General features: G+C 41.8%; 2 protein-coding genes across 2 annotated transcripts; both read left to right on the top strand.

Annotated features, from left to right (window-relative positions):
* Nucleotides 1–1,238: 1,238 nt before the first annotated feature.
* On the top strand, nucleotides 1,239–9,752 carry LOC310709804 (acidic mammalian chitinase-like; the record flags this gene model as incomplete). The annotated part of the gene is given in 12 exon segments (XM_083509844.1): nucleotides 1,239–1,263; nucleotides 2,013–2,042; nucleotides 2,823–3,024; nucleotides 3,966–4,022; nucleotides 4,806–4,838; nucleotides 4,840–4,945; nucleotides 5,076–5,200; nucleotides 6,288–6,408; nucleotides 6,498–6,683; nucleotides 7,372–7,488; nucleotides 8,298–8,433; nucleotides 9,405–9,752. Coding segments are annotated over 12 exon segments (1,404 nt in total). The 3' UTR covers nucleotides 9,671–9,752.
* A 3,177-nt stretch (nucleotides 9,753–12,929) lies between these two features.
* LOC310709803 (acidic mammalian chitinase-like) lies at nucleotides 12,930–18,095 on the top strand (the record flags this gene model as incomplete). The annotated part of the gene is made up of 5 exons (XM_083509843.1): nucleotides 12,930–12,988; nucleotides 13,640–13,780; nucleotides 15,514–15,552; nucleotides 16,985–17,014; nucleotides 17,860–18,095. The coding sequence occupies exons 3-5, from the start codon at nucleotides 15,528–15,530 to the stop codon at nucleotides 18,093–18,095; spliced, it is 291 nt and encodes a 96-aa protein (XP_083365969.1). The 5' UTR covers nucleotides 12,930–12,988; nucleotides 13,640–13,780; nucleotides 15,514–15,527.
* Between the last annotated feature and the right edge of the window lie 714 nt (nucleotides 18,096–18,809).

Raw genomic sequence — 18,809 nt, 5'->3', positions numbered from 1 at the left:
AGCATCACCTGCTGATTCAAAATTGATTATGAAACCTGCCGATGTAGTCCTGGATGTATGATGGATCAACACAAATATTTGACTAGGATCTGCAACAAAATATATTTGAATATGCATAAAAGCAGAAACCAGTGACATCATGTTCTGCACCATTTTTCAAAAGCATGCAAAAACTGACCCTGACTGTATTTGTCATGCAAATTTGTTATGGGGGTATAATTTCAAACAATAAGAGAATTTGTTGTCAGGTGAAATGTACACACATTTTTGCTGGGCCCACTAGGATAAGACACCTGCAGTTTTATTTGTTATTATTTTATTACATGAATATCCTTCTCTCCCCCTAAGGAGCTCAGGGAACATAGATGGGTTTCTTCCCTATTTTATTCTCACAGCACCCCGTGAGAATAAAATAGGGTCAGGTAACAGGGGATGGAAATTCAGTTCACATTTAAAGCAGAATCTATAAAATTTGCAAAACAATATGAGAACCACAACACAACCATCTTTCAATGTTCACACTTACCCGAATTTTGCAAGGGAGTTCCCCAACCAAAAAATGTTTACAAAAATGCATATATTTGGAAAAAAAGTGTGCATTAAAATGAATACAGTCATACCTTGCAGCCAATCAGAAGCTGTGATTTGGTTTTTGAATATTTTGGAAGTTGAAAGGACTTCTGGAACGGATTCTGTTCGACTTCCAAGGTACAACTGTATCTTAGTGAAAATAACACACAAGCCTGCATTATATTAGGAGAACTTGCTAACAACAATAAACTTCATCCAAAAATGTATTTATTAGGAAAAATTCACACTAAAATGCCGAAGAATTTTCACCAGGACAAAAATATATTAAAAAATTGCTGCAGAAATGTAGAGAACTGAATTGAAGATTGGAAAAACGAGAATCTGAAAGAACCAAAATGGACACATCCTTCCCATCCCTGGTAGTGATTGTTCCAAGAGCAGTTCCCCTAGTCTGACCATTATATCACATGGATTCTCTTTAGGTCTTTGCCAGGGTAGAGACTTTTGAAGTGATAGTCAGATGCTCAAGTTGCTGTTGCCCTTGAATACATGAGATTTTATTGATTGTTCTATTTGTCTGGGTAGTATGCAATCTGGTGGGTGTACCACAGGTGTGTGGGTTCCACAGTGATAGCTGGTATTTCGGCCTCCATATAAAGCCTTGCTCATCTCCTGATCTGGACTTCCATTCGAAGTTAGGAGGAAAGATGGGGAAATGTCTGCTGTGGGTTGGTAAGTAACTCTTGCATTCTCGAGACCTGCCAACTGTTGAAACCAGATTTTTTTAAAAAAACATCCCTGGAAAGCTTTGCATTATGACATCTTTCCCTATTAAGTTTTGCATTAATACACAAATTTTGCTAAAACATTTGCTTAAGGGCAGATTCAGTGGGTGAACAGTTTCTTTGTGGTCAGGGTCATTTGATGGCCCGATATGAGATCAGGAAGTCTTATTACGGGCAACCGACTTTCCCAAGCGGGAATTTCAGAGGCACTTCTGAGTTTAGGTTTCTTTGGATGAGAAAGCATCAGTGCTTTGATAGCATTCAATTTGTTCACAAATATAGAAGCAGCTCATAGTGGAGCCGACAGGAAAGCTGCTCATCTTGCACCAACCCCTCAAAGACAACAGTTGCACTCCAGGGATATTTCCACTTCATCAAACACACAGTCTCCAAATTCAAAAGGCCAAACTGTTTCTCTGTCATCTCCCTTAGCATTGGGGCATGGGGAGGTGGGACACACGAAGGAGCTGATTCAGTGAAGGCTGCCTCGCCAGTGTAGGTACCAGAGCTGGGAATGTATCACAGCTTCAAGTCCTCCTACTGTTGGCCATGGGATAGGTTTGTATTCTTAGACATAACATACTTTAACAATGGAATGGAACAACAACATACTTTAACAATGGAATGGAACCCTGCTCATGGTGTTTCTCACTTGCTCTTTTTCAATTATTCTTATTCTGTCATTTTCTTTTGCAGGCCTGGCCATTTTGCTGCACCTGCAGCTGGGTAAGCAGCTTATTCGTTTTATTAGCTTGTGTCCATGTGGCTGCATTAAATATGTGAAGATGCATCATGACCTGATTCCCACTAATGGAAGGAACTGAACACCAATAAATAAAGTCACACTAATGAAACATTTACAAGATGCCGCTCCCACCAATTTCTCTGAAATACAGAAATAGGGGCACAGTAGGGACAATGATTTACTAGGAGCAGGCAAGAACGTACAGACTGTTCCTGGTACAATAAGAGGGACAAGGGAGTACACAACACTCATGGGGATAACTGAGCTCAAGGTTGCAATGACATGTTGTTGTCACAGGGAGAGGGACTGGAAGATGAGGGAGAGGGAAATACCTCAGTATAAAATACAGTGGTACCTCAGGTTACAGATGCTTCAGGTTACAGACTCCGCTAACCCAGAAATAGTACCTCGGGTTAAGAACTTTGCTTCAGGATGAGAACAGAAATTGTGTGGCGGCGGCACAGCAGAAGTGGGAGGCCCCATTAGCTAAAGTGGTACCTCGGGTTAAGAACAGTTTCAGGTTAAGAAAGGACCTCTGGAACGAATTAAGTTCTTAACCCGAGGTACCATTGTACAGAAGTCCAGCTCAGATGATATGTAAAATCTAAAAATCCTTAGTTTAGTCATATTATTGCTGAAGAAAATGCATGTAAGAACAAACCCTGTGTGACTTGAATCAGTCATTGAACGTGTGACATGAATAAGCCACAAGCAGAGGTTTCTTCTGCCTAATTAACCGTGGTTTTCTTTTCTCCATCCAGGCACAGCTTATAAACTCGTGTGCTACTTCACCAACTGGTCTCAGTATAGGCCAAGCCCTATGACGTATTTCCCGGAAAATGTCGACCCACAGCTTTGCACCCACTTGTGTTATGCCTTTGTTACTATGAAAAACAACGAGATAGCACCTTATGAATGGAATGATGAAGAACTCTTCCCTCGGATCCAAGCACTGAAAGAGAGGTCAGAATTATGAAGTTGTGTTAAGGTAGCTTATCTGAATCCTGCTTATAAATACAGGGTGATAAACAATGATAGAGAAGACAGGTTGAGTGATATCCAATGAAGTAGTTTCAATAGTGCTAGATGCCTCATGCACTATTGATGCCTCTGGCTGCTCCTCCCTCTCTTTTCCCCACATGCCCCTTGCTCCCTCCCCATATCAGTTCTGGAGAGTTGGGGGAACCTACAGAACACATTTGAGGCATGCATGGGCGAAGGAGAGGGAGTGGAAGTTCTAAAGCGCAGCCAGAAATTCATGCGCTAATAGAACTACCTTGTTGGAAGCCACTCATTTAAATCAATGGGCATAAATAAAGTCCATTGATGTCACACTGTAATGACTTAGCTGGGTATTATCCATACTCTGCAATAGCTATAAATGTTAAAATAAACTATCAGCACAGCACCAGTGCAGACACATATCTCCTTCTTCTGCCTGCTTCTGTGGCACAGAAGAATTTGGTTGCTGTTGATTCTTGTCTCTGAAGGTAGTGGCAGAGTAAATTTTGGATTTCTTCCACTACTTCACTCTATAATTCTGTTGTTCACATGTTGCATGCAACTCATTTTGGTAGAAGTGGAATCTGCTGTTGTGCCTGCATTCATGGGAGTGACATAATGTGTCAAACAAGGGTGAGATCTCATGGATTCCTTCTAGTTTCAGATATTGGGTCATCAGTGCTGCATTGCGCATGCTGCATAATTCCATTGTATGGCAAAGGGTGATGTGAGCAAGTGGCTGCCAGTGTCAGTGTGGCCGCACAGCCAGATTTTATAGTGGAAAGGTGCAGTGCAAACACTGTCATTTTTCTTTATCATTAAAGAAAATTGTGTTGAGGGAGGGGTGTTTAAAAGCAGCAAAATAATTGTGCTGTTTGTACTGTGTCTGCCTTTTCTCACAGGAATTCGGAACTGGTGACACTGCTCTCAATTGGAGGATGGAACTTTGGCACTGAATTGTGAGTCTTTTCCTATTCATTTTATGCTGGCACCACTGATGGTGAGAAGGTTTCAAATAACACCATACATAGCCTGATTCCACTTCATGGGACATTACGCCTTGTTCTACTATGTGCCAAAGGTTCATTGAATTCTGATGAAATATGTAACCCTACTTATGGTAGGTTTTTTTTAAAAAATAATACTCTGCAGTTTTCCACTGATCATGCCCAAAGGAATGATTGTGAGGTTGGGTGCTGGAAGGTGTTAATTGCTCAACACCAATTCTTGTCACGATGCCTATATTCTTCATTGGTGTACTGTTGTGGAGATGCTCTCTGTACATGGTCATAGGCTTTTGTCAACATCTAATAAACAAACCATTGTTTATACACACATGGTAAAACTTTGCAGATTCTGTCTCCTGCTAATCTGCACTGAGTAAAGCCAAGCTGATTTGCATTTCACTGAAGTGTGATATTACTTCAAAGATCAGAAACGCTCTTTGTCAAGATTTATAATTTGTATTCAACAGAGAAATGAAGCATTAATGTAATAAGGCGTGATAATGAGTACAGTGATGATGGCAAAAATGGGTTTTGGGAAATATTGAAATGTTGTGGTTCAGCATGATTATGTTCAGCACATGCTCCAGCTCATATGAAGCACTTCTAAGTCCCAGATATTTCTGAACAAAGAATTAATGAAGAGTGCTTAACTCTGCTGTGTTATGCTCCAAAGTTTGTTTTTGTCTGCACTGGCAGAAAAAAAGAAATCATATTTAAGAGTGGACTTCTCCACAGGTTCACCATCATGGTTTCTACAGCTGCGAACCGCATACCTCCGCAAATATGGTTTTGATGGAATTGACCTAGACTTTGAATACCCAGGCTCTAGGGGAAGCCCTTCTGAGGACAAGCAACGCTTTACCACCCTGGTTCAGGTAGGAATGTCACCTCACCTGAATACACCAGTTGCAAATATTCTTGACCAATTTTACCTCCTTTACCCAAGACATTAATAAATTCATTTATCCTCCTCAATAAGCATTGCTCACCATTCATGTATCATAGGAAATGCGGGATGCCTTTACAAAGGAAGCTGCAAGAAGCGGGGCGTCCAGTCTGCTGATCACAGCTGCAGTGTCTGCTGGTGTGGAAACGATTGATGCTGGATATGAAATTGCTAAGCTAGGGCAGTAAGTAGAATTCTCAAGATACCCTGGGTCTAATTCAATGTGATCTTGCACAGTTATTGTATGCAGAAAGTACACCCTCTCCTTTTATAAATACAGGAACAGGTTGAAATCATAATGGTCATCTTTCCTAAATACAACAATTAATGCACCCTTTGTAAAAACACACGTTGCTAGGGTCGGTTTTCGACACTGCACATGAGCTCCTCAAATTTACCAGGACTGACAATTCTCTTGAAATGAATGGGATTTCCAAACCAGTGTTTTTAGGATCAGGGTTTTAATATCCCTTGTAAAAGATCCTGGGAGATTCATTAGGTGTGGATGAGTGTTGGGCTCTTGCTGTTAGGATTGCAGTGGCTCCTCAAAGTCTGAGAGATTACTGAGATGGATGTTTTAGTGGATAAAGGAAGAATAAATTTTAACTGATTTAGAAGAGTAATGGACACTTTTTATTCAGAGTGTAGTCTATATTGTAACCATGTAACACTGCAAAAACGTGTTTTGGCAATTGCTTTTCTTTCTTAACAAAAATAATAATAGACAAAAGTAATTAAAAATGGGAGTAGGATGCTTTGTGCTCCCCCCCCACTCATAGCCATAGGTTGTACCCAGTTGTGACCCTCTGCTGATGGAAGGCACTTGGGCCTACCACAAGTTTCTGTTGATGGAAATGAGGAAGACAATTTTTCCTGATTTTCTCTTCTCTCTGCACTTCCCTCAAATCTGCTCAAATGGGTTGGTAGATCTTTTGGAACAACATAGTAGGCTGTGTGAGGGGAAAGAGGGAATTCACAAACCCCTTCCAGTCAAGTAACACACACCTCTCCCATTGAATCAGAGCACCTTCTGTCAGCTAGGTTGGACTTCTGATCCATAGGCCTGAACTTGCATATTTTCCATATCTTACAAGGGCAAAGAGAAGTCTATGTATATGGGAGTCAGATTCAGTAAGTGCAAAATGATGCTCCATTTGACTGGTGGCATTTTAGCTCATTTCCCCACAAGAGCAAACCGCAATGACACAGTGGTTGAATTCGGTGCCTGGTGAGCCACTGCTTCCTAACGGATGATTACTGATTTGCCTCAGACTCATGGATTTCATCAGCGTGATGACGTATGACTTCCACGGTGACTGGGATAGTACCACTGGATGCAACAGCCCCCTGTACTCAGGTTCTGATTGGTGTGACGTTGACTATTTCAACTGCGTGAGTAAAGATCCCTTGAAGCCCCCTTCTTATCTATCTAGTAAGATTAAACTATATTGTAAAAGATGCACCTCTTTGTGTTTTGGCAGGCGTATGCGATGGAGTATTGGAGGGACCAAGGGGCCCCGGCTGAGAAACTCCTCATGGGATTCCCCGCCTATGGGCGTTCTTTCAAACTCAGTAATAGTGGCAGCACAGGTCTCTGTGCTTCAGTCTCTGGTGCTGGTCCCCCAGGGCCGTATACAGAGGAGGCTGGATATTGGGCTTACTTTGAGGTATGAAACCTGAGAACATGACGCTTTGTAATAATGAATTTTATAATTACACATATAAAAGGTTGAGGTTTGTTGCTGTTACTGAGAATATTTACTGCTGCTGTTACTGTGATGCAGTTCATATTTGCATTGGGGGGAAAAGGTCCACAAACCTCCTTCATCCTTTCATGAGATACCAGAAGAGTTGAAAGACAAACTTACTTGCCCACCATCGTTTCTGCATTACACTCATGCCTTGGAAGTCGAATGGAAACCGTTCCGGAAGTCTGTTCGACTTCCAAAATGTTCAGAAACCAAAGCGCGGCTTCTGATTGGCTGTAGGAAGCTCCTGCAGCCAATCAGAAGCTGCGGAAGCCCCATTGGATGTTCGGCTTCCAAAAGAACGTTTGAAAACCAGAACACTCACTTCTGGGTTTTGATTGTTTGGGAGCCGATTTGTCCAGGAGCCAAGGCGTTTGAGATCCAAGGTACGACTACATGTCAAGTCCTCAGTGAGTCTAAATCAAGCTGCCTAATTTTCAGCCAGGCATTGTTCAGTTATGTGGACCTATCAGGGATGCTAAAGTATTGGATTTCCTGTATCAGCAGGAGCTTAGACTAGATGGCCTTTGACTCAAAGCAAAAAAGCAATAGCTTATTTGTTTCAAGGCAAGTCTGGATAATCTCATTAATTTCCTGTTTTTGATAGGTGTGCGCTTTCCTAAAGGATGCTGAAGTACAGTGGCTGGAGGAGCAAAAAGTCCCATATGCCTACAAGGGGGATGTATGGGTTACATATGATGACATTTGTAGTTATAGACACAAAGTAAGTCTTTTTGTTTGTTTTAAAACTTTATTTACTAATTCTATCTCTAAAATATTTATTTCTGATGTTGAGACATACATGATTACACTTGTTACTGAAGGGAGAATGATTGAACTTTACCCTCTTTTTCCTTGCCATACAATTTTATTAATGTCTAACATGTCTCCCTGTTGTTAAATTAACTGCAGGGAGAGCAGTAAGTTAAACATTTGTACCATTGTATGATAGTTGGAGGAGATTTTTGTCTGGTTCATACTTTAAATGAACCAAACCAATTTGTACTGCCTAGACTAATAGCCAGACCAGAACATAATTATCCCTCAGATTCCACACTTCTCCAAATGTTGTGATAAACTTCTTGGCTCAAATAACATATTTGGATGCATGAAAAAAAAAGTATTTTAAGATAGAAATGAGTTTAAGTTTTTAAATCCATATTTTGTGATAAAATACATATTTAGATACAAATGTTCATACGGACTTGTTGTATGCAGATATATCACAGATTAATGTGGAAATGGGATGGAATAAACTTGAATGAACACATGCACAATTGATACAGAATGATTTCTCTATCCTCACCCTTAATCTTATCTTTTCTAAATTTAGAAGCCCCTAAACCCTAGAAGGTCTAATGGGTGGGTCAAAGACAGTTCTTTTTAATGAATTAATTCTATGGAGGGTAATGATATACTAACTGTTATATCATCCATTTCTGTCTACCTTTTTTGGGTGATTCCATTGCATCTGTTTACATTTGATGGCAAATCAGAATATATAGTCAATTTTTACATTTCTTAAAATTGTAGGCCAAATATCTGAAAGAGCACAAGTTTGGAGGCGCAATGGTTTGGGCCATAGACTTGGATGACTTCCGTGGTACTGAATGTAATCAGGGAATAAATCCTTTAATAACTGAGCTGAAGCGATTGCTTGAAACAAATGGTAAGAGAGTGTGATGGAGGGCAACTTTTTCATCTTCTCTAGTATTGAGATGGGAATGAAAAGTGCATAACATATTCTGAGCAAGCCTGAATTGTTGGTGTCCCTCTTGCTGGCCTTTCCCAATAGTTACAATAATGACAACCTAGGCGACTGTGTTGGAGCAGAAGTGCCTCTATATTATTACTTGGCTAGTTTGGTGCTTGAGAAGCCTTCTCTTTCACCCACACCAGGGGTTCTCAAAATTTCTAGCTCACTCAAGAAGGCTGGGAACTATGGCCACATGCATTGTAAATGTGCATTCACAAAATGATGGTGCCGAGGCAAGAGCCAGTCACAAATGGTGGAGGATGGAGACAGAGTTTGACATAATCAGTTGGCAATTACCAACATCATATTCTGTTGATATCTAATTCCTCTTCAGAAATGGTTCCTTCTTTTCTTCTCCCTCAGCCCATCTGTCCCTTTTGCCTCCATCCTTCCCATTTTCTCTTTTCCTTCTCTCAGACTTGGCTAGCCACTCTGCCCATTTCCTTTATTCTATTCTCTTCCTTCCCCCTGCCTCCATCTTAGCATGTTAAAGCCTTGTTCTCTAACCAGCTCCTGCACACACCTACACCTCTGCACTGCACATGTTGGGGTCGGTTGCTGTTGGTCCAACCAAAAGCCTATGATACATCCAGGAAATGGGCAGTGGTGCTGAGGCCCATTACTGGCTCTTAGCCTACAGTTTGACCAGCTTGATATATCTGAAAACTCTGATATCTGAGAGAGAGCTATCATTTCCTTGACTTGGGGAATGGACTTTGGTAGAAAACTGAAAGACTCTGTAGTCTTCTCCCTCGGTTGCATCCACCATGCTCATGCAGTGGAACTGAGGGAGATGAGGAGAACAGGGAAAAGAGAAAAGTGTCTCTGTGTGTATAAATGAGAATATCACAACTGTTAACACTAGCTGTTCAATTTTGTTTCAGATCCCATTGTGCCAAACTGCCCTCTGGTTGATCCTCCAAGTACACCTACGGTTGATCCTTCAGTTACACCCACAGTTGATCCTGTCATCACGACGCCAGGGGATTCAGGAGATGAAACTTTTTGTATTGGGAAAGTTGATGGCATCCATGCAGACCCCAAAGACAAGTCAAAATTCTACATTTGTGCGGGAAACCGGACTTTTCAATTTAATTGTGCAGCTGGCCTGGTCTTCAAAGACAGCTGCAAATGCTGTGACTACCCATAATATGAACACTACCCCAAACAAACACCAAAGATCAGGCATACTGTGGAAGTCTCCTCTTCTCCTAAATAAAATTGTGAAACAGCCATGGGGTTCCAGTACACAATCAATTCAAAGCCAGTACACAATAATAAGAACCATTATTAACATTATGCATCAAAACAGGATGCGAGTCACTGATTTTCTAAGGCAGTTTAGAAACAATTTGCTGCTTTAAAGTAGTGACTTGCATCCTATTTTAGTAGAGCAAACCTTAGCATAACAACTAGAACCATAGGAAATTGCCTTATCTTAGGTCCATTTTCTTGTCCACATAGCCCAGTATTGGCTGTAGCTCTTCAGAGTCTCAGGGAGAGGTTTTCCCCATCACACGCTAGCTGATGCTTTTTTTCAAGTAGAGATGCCTGGGATTGTGAAAAGTCAAAGTTAAAGCAGCAACAGCTTATGTAAGACAACCACAATATGAGAACATTAATTGCCTCTTTGCTGCTTGCTGGCAGACACCTTTCTAGCTCTCCTTACTCAAATTTGCGATCTCCTCCAGCATTGTTCAGAAGTAGGCCTTATTCTGATCTGCCTTTCCCTATTTAAGATTGAGTTTCAGTGTGTCTTCCCACCCACATCACCCACCATAGAGTGTTTGCTAGTGCCTAGTTCAACTGGTTGAATAGGGAGAAATGGCTTCACTATCCATCTCATAACTTTGGCAGAATAAGATCTGTTGTCTATTAAGTATGCTCCTATTCAGTGTACTCTGGTATACTGGCTGCTACTGAGATCTTCTGTATCAGCTCATGTGGTCTCCCACTGAGCTACTTGGCTTAATTATACTCTGCTTCCATAAGTTGTCCTCCATCAGCAGGGTTTTGCATAGGATCTATGGGAAAGGTGCTTTCTCTTCGGTGTTTCACAACTCATGCAAGACAGTAAATACTGGGTGCATATCACTTTCCAGAACTCAAGAATCCAAGACTGAATACGAGAAGGCGTATGGTGGTTTACAGTAAGTCAAACTAAGTGAAGATAGGAAGTTGCTCCGTCTTCCAGGCATCTTATGAAAAATATAATTACAGGCTTGAGGCTTGAACCTTTGGACACAACCAAGGCCCATTTCCCACCACAGAGTGACTTTTAGCTCAGTTATTGCAATGGAAATCCACATGGAACCTGATCTGTGAATGAGCTGGCTGCCATCATACTTGTGGCTGGAATACCTTGGGGGTAGCCTGTAGCTACCCACAGCCTTGAATCCATCTATATAAAGAGTAGGATTCTTGACACTGATCCATTAACACAAATCTTTCCCATTTGAGATGGCAGAAACAAATGGAAAAGCAAGTGTGATTTTAATACATCTAAACCGGGGGAGCGTGTCCTATTTCACCATCTGAGGGGAAACAGGATCATGCTGCCATGCTGCGGCACCATGTCACAACCCTTACCTGGGAAGCTGTAGAGGTGGTACTCTCACCAGTGCCCCCGGCAGTGGGGAAGATCTCATGAGATCTTGCTGGAAAGTGGTGCTGCTGCTGGCAATGCTTCTTCACTGGTGGTGGAGGTGGTGGGGAGGGACTGATTTGCCCACAGGGGCACTGCCTCTTCCATTTCCACTGCCTGAGGCAGCTGCTTCAGTCTGCCTCATGGGTGGGCTGGCCCTGATCTTAGTTATCATTTGTTCTGGTCCTGAAGAGCAGATTTATTTTCCAATGGAAAGATTTTTGTGGAAATTCTTGTTGTGTCAATAAGATTTTAAAATTTCAGTGATGAAAAATAGTAATATTTCAATTATCCAGCTGCTGTATAATGGAAATCAATATTGCATTAAGCAGTGTTCTGTCAGGGCAAGCATTTCAGCTTTTCTGGTGAATCGTTCTCCCCTCTGGTCCCTCCCCTTATTATTGGAGTTCTTCTGAACCTCCCAGGGTCAACTAAAGTGGGTGAGTAGGGAGCAAGGGGGAAAGGCAGAGTATGGCCTTCATCATGGCTAGTAGCTATTGATAGACTTGTCCTCCATGAATCCTTCATAGGATCCCTCACAGATCCCATGAAAGACCCTTTGTCTGATATGAACTTAGTAGTTTACTCAGACATAATACTCCAATAAAAGCTGTTCAATCGCCTACAATTATTTCAAATGATTACTGCTAACAAGGTAATATTAAGAGCTAATATTTGGGTTACAATTGAGCTCATTTTGCTACAGGCAGGAGAATTAACAGCATGTTTGTTTTTCGCTTCTGAGGCAAACTTTCAAGGTGGGAAACTGTATGTTTTGCAGCATACAGGATATTTGGATGGAACAATGAACAAGTGATAAGATCGTTACAAGTTCAAGGACATCACAAGTTGTCTGTTGTCCTGTGGGTGGTGTGGGAAAAGGAAAGACAATCTAGCCAAAGTCATTAGCCAGAGGAACAAGGATGCCTGAGGGATTGTACCCTCTACCTCTCAGGATGCAGAAGATTGACCTGACTTAACAATTGTCTAAAGGACCTTAAGCTTCTGGAAGCTTGGTCTGCCTTCGTATCCTGAAAGAAGTCTGCTACAACAGTTGCCCTTTGGCTGCAGAGGCAAGGCTGAAGGCAGTGGTTCCAGCCACTAACCAAGGGCTTTAGGTGGTTGCACTCCTTTTCTTTTAGCAGGACTTATGTTAAAGTCAGAATCACTGCCATAAAACACTACCTGTTTGGGGTGTTCACTGAAGGTTTAAGCAAATCCATTTTAGAGGGAGTCTATGTGCTGTGAGAGGGGGACTGGCTATGAAGGAGGCTATGTGATGATAAAGGAGGACTGTAAGGAATAGGGGCCAAGGCTTTAGTGCTTTTAAAATGATGTTTCTCAGTGGTAACACTGGATTCACAGTTGCGCCCAAAATTCATGGATGGTGAAATTTGGAGGTATGTGTGTGTATTTGTGCCAGTTTGGAGAATTTCTCCAGGGGAAGGTTGAAACTCAGGAGGAGCTCAAAAAGAACATTCTCAAAACTTTACCTTACCTTACCTTTTTTTAAAAAAACCTCAGCCCTAAGAATTTCATTGTAAGAGCTCCAGAAGAGGTGTCTCACTTGGTCTGTGTACCAGGCCAGTCCAGGGCTAATGCAACTTTACAAAGCTGTGCTTCTGGAGCTCATGAGGAGGAGAAATTGGTTATCTTGCTATTCATCAGCTGCTTTATTTGCTTTCTGAGTACCAGCTGCTTGTCATTATTGTATTGTGTTCCTGCAGATCCTACACTGTGTCAAAGAAGGTGCTTTGTGAGGTAAAGTTTGAGAAGAGGTAGAGATTCCTTGCAAGGCAGTAGAATTCTTTCATACTCGATCAGGTATTGAAGATCTTGTTACCTTTTAACAACTTATGTTGGAAGTCTGAGCTATGTCAGTGTTTGTGTATGTGTGAAAGAGAGAGAGCAAGAGAGAGCACTTCTCCACATTTCTATGTGTCACTTATTTTCAGAAGCAGATGTGAAGGAGGATCAGTGTCTTGTACCTTTAAAAGCTTTATGGAAGATGGAACGTTCAGCCTCTTTGCTTTGCTCTGCTCTGCTCTGCAATACAAGCTGCATGAATCAAAATTCTCTCTTCTAGGCAGGGAAGATTAACAAATTAGCAAATTAAATTAAGATGAACAAATATGATTAACAAATTAAAAATGGGTTCCATGTTTCAGGCTGTAGTTAATATCGTGTGCTCCTGAGTGTGAAAAAGCTAAAGAGCCCTGGACGAGATAATGCTAGAATATATTTGAATAACGCTCTCTCATGGAACAATTTCAGGTCATGGATGCAAACAGATTAATCTTAATTTATTTGTAAATATTGTTGTGGTGGAAATGGACATACCTGTGTGGGATCAAAGGTCTCTTCCTGGACCAGTTGCATAACTGACAGAGAGGGATATCAATATCTCTTTTGGCAGTTACTTCATACCATGTTTCATCACAACATTTCTGTCTTATAACTTCCTTTTCTTTTCAGGTATTGCCTCAGAATATCAAGAATATAGGGCGTGGAGAGTGAGGAAGCAAAATGTATAAAAAGGTGCTTTCTGAGACATGCAGTAGGCAGAGACTGAATGCTACAGAGAATCGTGCTCTTTGAATTGCAGGATTTTGACAGGTCTGTAGTTGCATGAATAACCATCTAAAATTAAAAGGAGTTCTGTGTAGGTGTTTAGGCTTTGTTATGTGGGTTGGATCTCATGCTGAATAGCTGGAAGGTACATTTATGAAAATACAAATTACTTAAAGGGTGTGAACTATTGAATGAGTATTGGCAAAACATATGGAATGATGCTGTCATATAATTTCTAAGTTTTCCATTACTGCAATATGCTACAGAACCCCCTAGACCAGAGGTGGAACATTCCATTTTTCTGCTTGAGGCAAAAGGGAAAGTGCTACCCTGCCCTGCCGCCACCGCTGCCACTGCCACTGCTGCCTCCCACTCTGTCACATTCACCACTGGCGGAAAAGCGCTGCTGCCATTGGTGCCATTTTTGGGCAAGCTGGCCCTGATTTTGGGTGAGATCTCACCCCCGAAGGCTGTGAAATCAGTACCTGGAGAGCTTCTTCTGCCTGAGGCAGTGGCCTCACCCTGTCTAGTGGCTGGGCTGGCTGGGCCCTAGACTCTTTAGAGTTGTTTTGCTGTTACAGTCTAGAACAGGGGTCAGCAAACTTTTTCAGCAGGGGGCTGGTCCACTGTCCCTCAGACCTTGTTGGGGGCCAGACTATATTTTGAAGGAAAAAAAGAACGAATTCCTATGCCCCACAAATAACCCAGAGATGCATTTTAAACAAAAGCACACATTTTACTCATGTAAAATCATGCTGATTCCCGGACCATCCGCGGGCCGGATTTTGAAGGCGATTGATTTGCCTACCCATGGTCTAGGGTTCAGCTGTTTATCTTGGGTTGCCACCTTTCTTAGAGTTTTATACCCTGTATTCTCCTTGTTATGTTGCAATGTTTTCATTATAAGTAGCATCTTTAAATTGTTGTAAGCTTGCAACCTGTCTCTTTTTAAAGCATGTACAGTACATAATTTTCTGAAGCGCCATATAAATAACTTTTGCTGTTATGGTTGTTGTTGCTGTTTTAAAAAAATGTGCTTTTCTAATGTTAACAAACTAGCCAGGCAGCAGTCCTGCTATCTTAATCAAAGCTCCAATGCAGAATGGGTAGCTGATTACTACAGGGGACACATGTGCTCCATGGGACTATGGAAGGGCTGTAGATTAGTGGTAGAGTACATGCTTTGCATACAAAAGGTCCCATGTTCAATCCTTGGTAGGACTAGGAAAGACTCTTGCCCGAAAGCCTGTTACCGGGAGCTAGATTGACCAATGACCTGACACAGTGTAAGGCAGATTTCTGTGTTCCTATTTACTGAAGAATTACTAAAACTTTGCTGTGTATATGGAACTACTAAAGATACTGACATTTAAAAAAACCTTTGTATTAATATATTGGCATGCTACAATCTGTTCTGGGGATTTCCCCAACCCTTCCTTGCGCTAGCAGACCTATTTAGTTGGATGCCCCCTATACCATATAGCATAACCAGCTACTTGAAGAATGGTAACTGCAGATTCCATGAGATACATTCAAATATGCTACAGCATCCATATAATAACCCTCCATGTAATTAGCTAGGGTGATTGCTCCTGGCCCAGGTGAGAGAGCTTTTTTATGTAGATGGAGAACTAGTCATATATATACTAGTCACACACACACATACAGAGACAGACACAGCACTCAGGGGTGTGTTATTAAGCATGGGCAGATTTTGTATTAAGGCAGATCCATAAATTTTTCTGTATCTCCATCCCTCTTCCTGCATTTTTGCCTAGGTGCAAGTATCAGTATGGGGAAGCTACTACTGTGTGCAGGTGAGTGTTGTATTAGTATCTGTGTTTCATGATAACTAATAAATAAATAAAACAATTTCATATAAATGATGTGGGGGAAGAGCTCCTTGTTATATATAATTCCATAATTCTTTCTCCAAGGGTTTAGTTTTATCAGGCAACACCTCCCCACACTACTTTCTTCCCTGTATCCTTTTCTCTTTGGGGGCTAAAATCAGCTGGTACTCCAGAAAATTGAATTGTACTTACACAATTCCTGTCCATGCATGTAGGCCGCTGTATATCAATATGTGGAGGCCAGGTGCACGAGGATTGGAATAAAGGTTAACTGGATCTGGTGGGCGGGCTGTATTTTGACTTCCTCTACCCGCTGTGGACTATTTTCAGAGGTGGGTGTACCCACCTGTCAATCACTTGATGCCAGTGTAACACTGGATGCAAACCACATCAGCATAGACACAGGGATTTGCAGACACTGCCAACCAGCTGATAGGCACTGTTCTGTCCCACAGGCCTGAAAGTGGGCTTGGGTGAGTGGTTTATTGCAGGGATTCCAAACAAGGATGACAAAAGTGCCAGAGAGACTTACAACGCAATGCAGAGATTCTTGCTGCTCCGTCTTGGAATGGACATTGAAGTAGCAAGCATGTCGTGACTGTCTATGCCCGACCAAGCATTTATGTATTACTTCTACAGAAATTGGACTTCTGGTGCAGTAGTCCAATTAATCCCACCTGCCTGAAGGCCTGTTCCCAACTCTCATCCATCCATCCATCTGACAGGTGAAGGAATAGGTGTCAAGGGTCCAGGTTGCATGGGTAGCTCCTGACTTCTATCTCCCTAGGCCAGCAGCCAAGCACTCAGACAGCAGATAAGCATATCAAAGGAAACAGATACACATATGTGAGAGCAATTTCACAGCAGGTACCAATTAGTCCCAGGGTTATCTTGACTACCAAGATAGCATTTATACACTTTCTGGGATGTTTGGCTTTACACAGGCATCTCATACATACCTCATATTTGGCAGGAAGCGACAACTTTATCCGCCCCAAAGCTGATGTCACATACGGCTTCAGATGGGTAACAGGTTCATGTGGTTGGGAGAAAACAGCCTAGTGGGGCCAAATAAGGATTCCTGCTGGGCCAGAGACTTCCCACCACCTGCAGCAAAGGAGGGCAGCATTAAATCCCCCCAGCCTCCTGTGATCTTATTAATTATGACCTCCTCATTTGATGCAATTTGCATATAGCCCCCACCCCGTTCTAGGCAAATGCCAAACCCATTTATTGCCATGTTTTGTTTGCCCCCCTCCCCAAATGCATATTTTGCCAAGCTTCATGGAAACCTGCTTGCCATCTGCCTACATTTTGAGTAGAATGGATAAGAATTACAATGCCTTCTTAACACCCACATCTAATGTTGGACATTCTTGTTTCTTTTGCTTTGCAGGTTTCATCCTTCTGCTGAATCTGCAGCTTGGTAAGGCTAACTTCCCTTCTGCTTGTTTGCTAGGGACTAGTTCTAAAAATTTGACAGATCTGCTGTGTGCATAGCATGTGTGCATTGCTCCCAGTTGAGGCAAAGCAGGAACACTTATTGTTGGGTAAGATCACAGCTCCATATAAGGGGCTCCTTATTTCAAAATGCTAAAGCCCTGCAAAGCTCCTTTATTTAGAGTACCACTATTTCATCAAGAGCCCAATCAAGTTAATGTAGGATTTTTTTTAACTGCTCAAAACAGTTTGTCTTATGCACACATATATGTGATGAGGGAATGGCTTGATATAAGTCTGGGTAACTGAGGTTGAAACTCACCTTGATGGCTTCTCCAACAGCTGCTGCTCCTAGCCAAATAAACTTGCATCAGCTCTTTTATTGTGTTTTTTGGGGTGGTGGAAGTTTCCACAACAATCACTTCCCACATGTCTAGACCTGGAAAGTTGCTGGCTCTATAGCTTTCGTTTTGTGTCTGTGGAGCTGGTGGTTCTGCCCTGCAAGAGGGTCAAACTCATGATGAGGATTTGAAGGAAACTGTAGAAAACAGCATGGGTTGAATTCGACAAAGTCATTGTGTGAGGGAAATGGAACTCCTATCCCTTCTGCTCCCCGTTGTGCCGCTCACACCCTCCCCAAAAATCCAAAAAATAGGGAGAACCACTAGAGCAGACATGGGAGACTCAGAAGGGCAAGGAGGAGAGAGAGGTTTCATTTCACAAACAGGAGTCATTCTACTTGTGCGCTGACTTCACTGCGTAGGACCCTGCATTACAAACTGCATGCAGTATGATCTTTTCTAAATATAACCTTTCGCCTTCTCTTTCCAGGTTCTGCCTACAAGCTTGTGTGTTACGTCACTAACTGGGAACAGTACAGGGACCCGCCAGCCAAGTTCACACCAGATAATATAGACCCACATCTGTGTACTCATGTGATTTATGCTTTTGCTGGCATGGACAACAACCGACTTACCACTATAGAATGGAATGACGTGGAACTCTACAAGAAACTTAATGCCTTGAAGCAAAGGCAAGCAGCTCTCACAATGAATGTATTCACATGATGTTTGTTTAATGGCTGCTTCTAGACACTGCCTGACAATAGCAGCAGATGTAGAAGCAAAAGAAGGAAGAGTCTCATGGGGTCCCTTCATGAATTATATGTTTAATAAATTAAAGTACTTTTAACCCACACCTCACCACATGATTTCAGAGCAAGGTACAATACAAGTTAAAATACAGCCAACACAATTCCAGTATATGTAGTTGAAAGAGCAGGCAAGAACACAACACATCTTAAAAATTACAGTACATAAACTCTCAAGGAAACCACCCACAGGTTCCTTCATTGCAGAAACAGTACATTAATATTGTTCTCAATATCACACAAAAGCACAGGTAAACCGGCAAGTTTTTACCTCACAGAGATAAAAGTGTCTCTGCCAATCATGCTTTCAGGGGGAGAGCATTTCTTAATTAAGGTGCCACCATAGAAAGGTCCCCATCCTATGTCACCACATAGCGTCTCTCCCTTAGAGGTGCAACAATAAGAAGAGTCTCCCTCTAAGATCTGCAAACATGGGGAAGTGTTCCTTTAGAACTAAGACTTTTAAAATATTCCTCTAAAAATATAAAGGTTGGAAGTGCCAAACAAGAGTTTGAAAGTATGTGTTTCCTAGAGATACTTGTCCAAGCGCTAGGATTGGTTATGGCTCCTATGGAGCATACACATGGTGGTAAATCTGTACTTTTTGCTATGTAATGTGAAAAAAGTAATT

This window comes from Podarcis liolepis, assembly GCF_965112155.1.
Source record: "Podarcis liolepis genome assembly, chromosome: 6".
In the NCBI taxonomy this organism is placed as follows: Eukaryota; Metazoa; Chordata; class Lepidosauria; order Squamata; family Lacertidae; genus Podarcis; species Podarcis liolepis.
The sequence above is the reverse complement of the archived record's forward strand: the minus strand, read 5'-3'. Positions and strand labels throughout refer to the sequence as shown.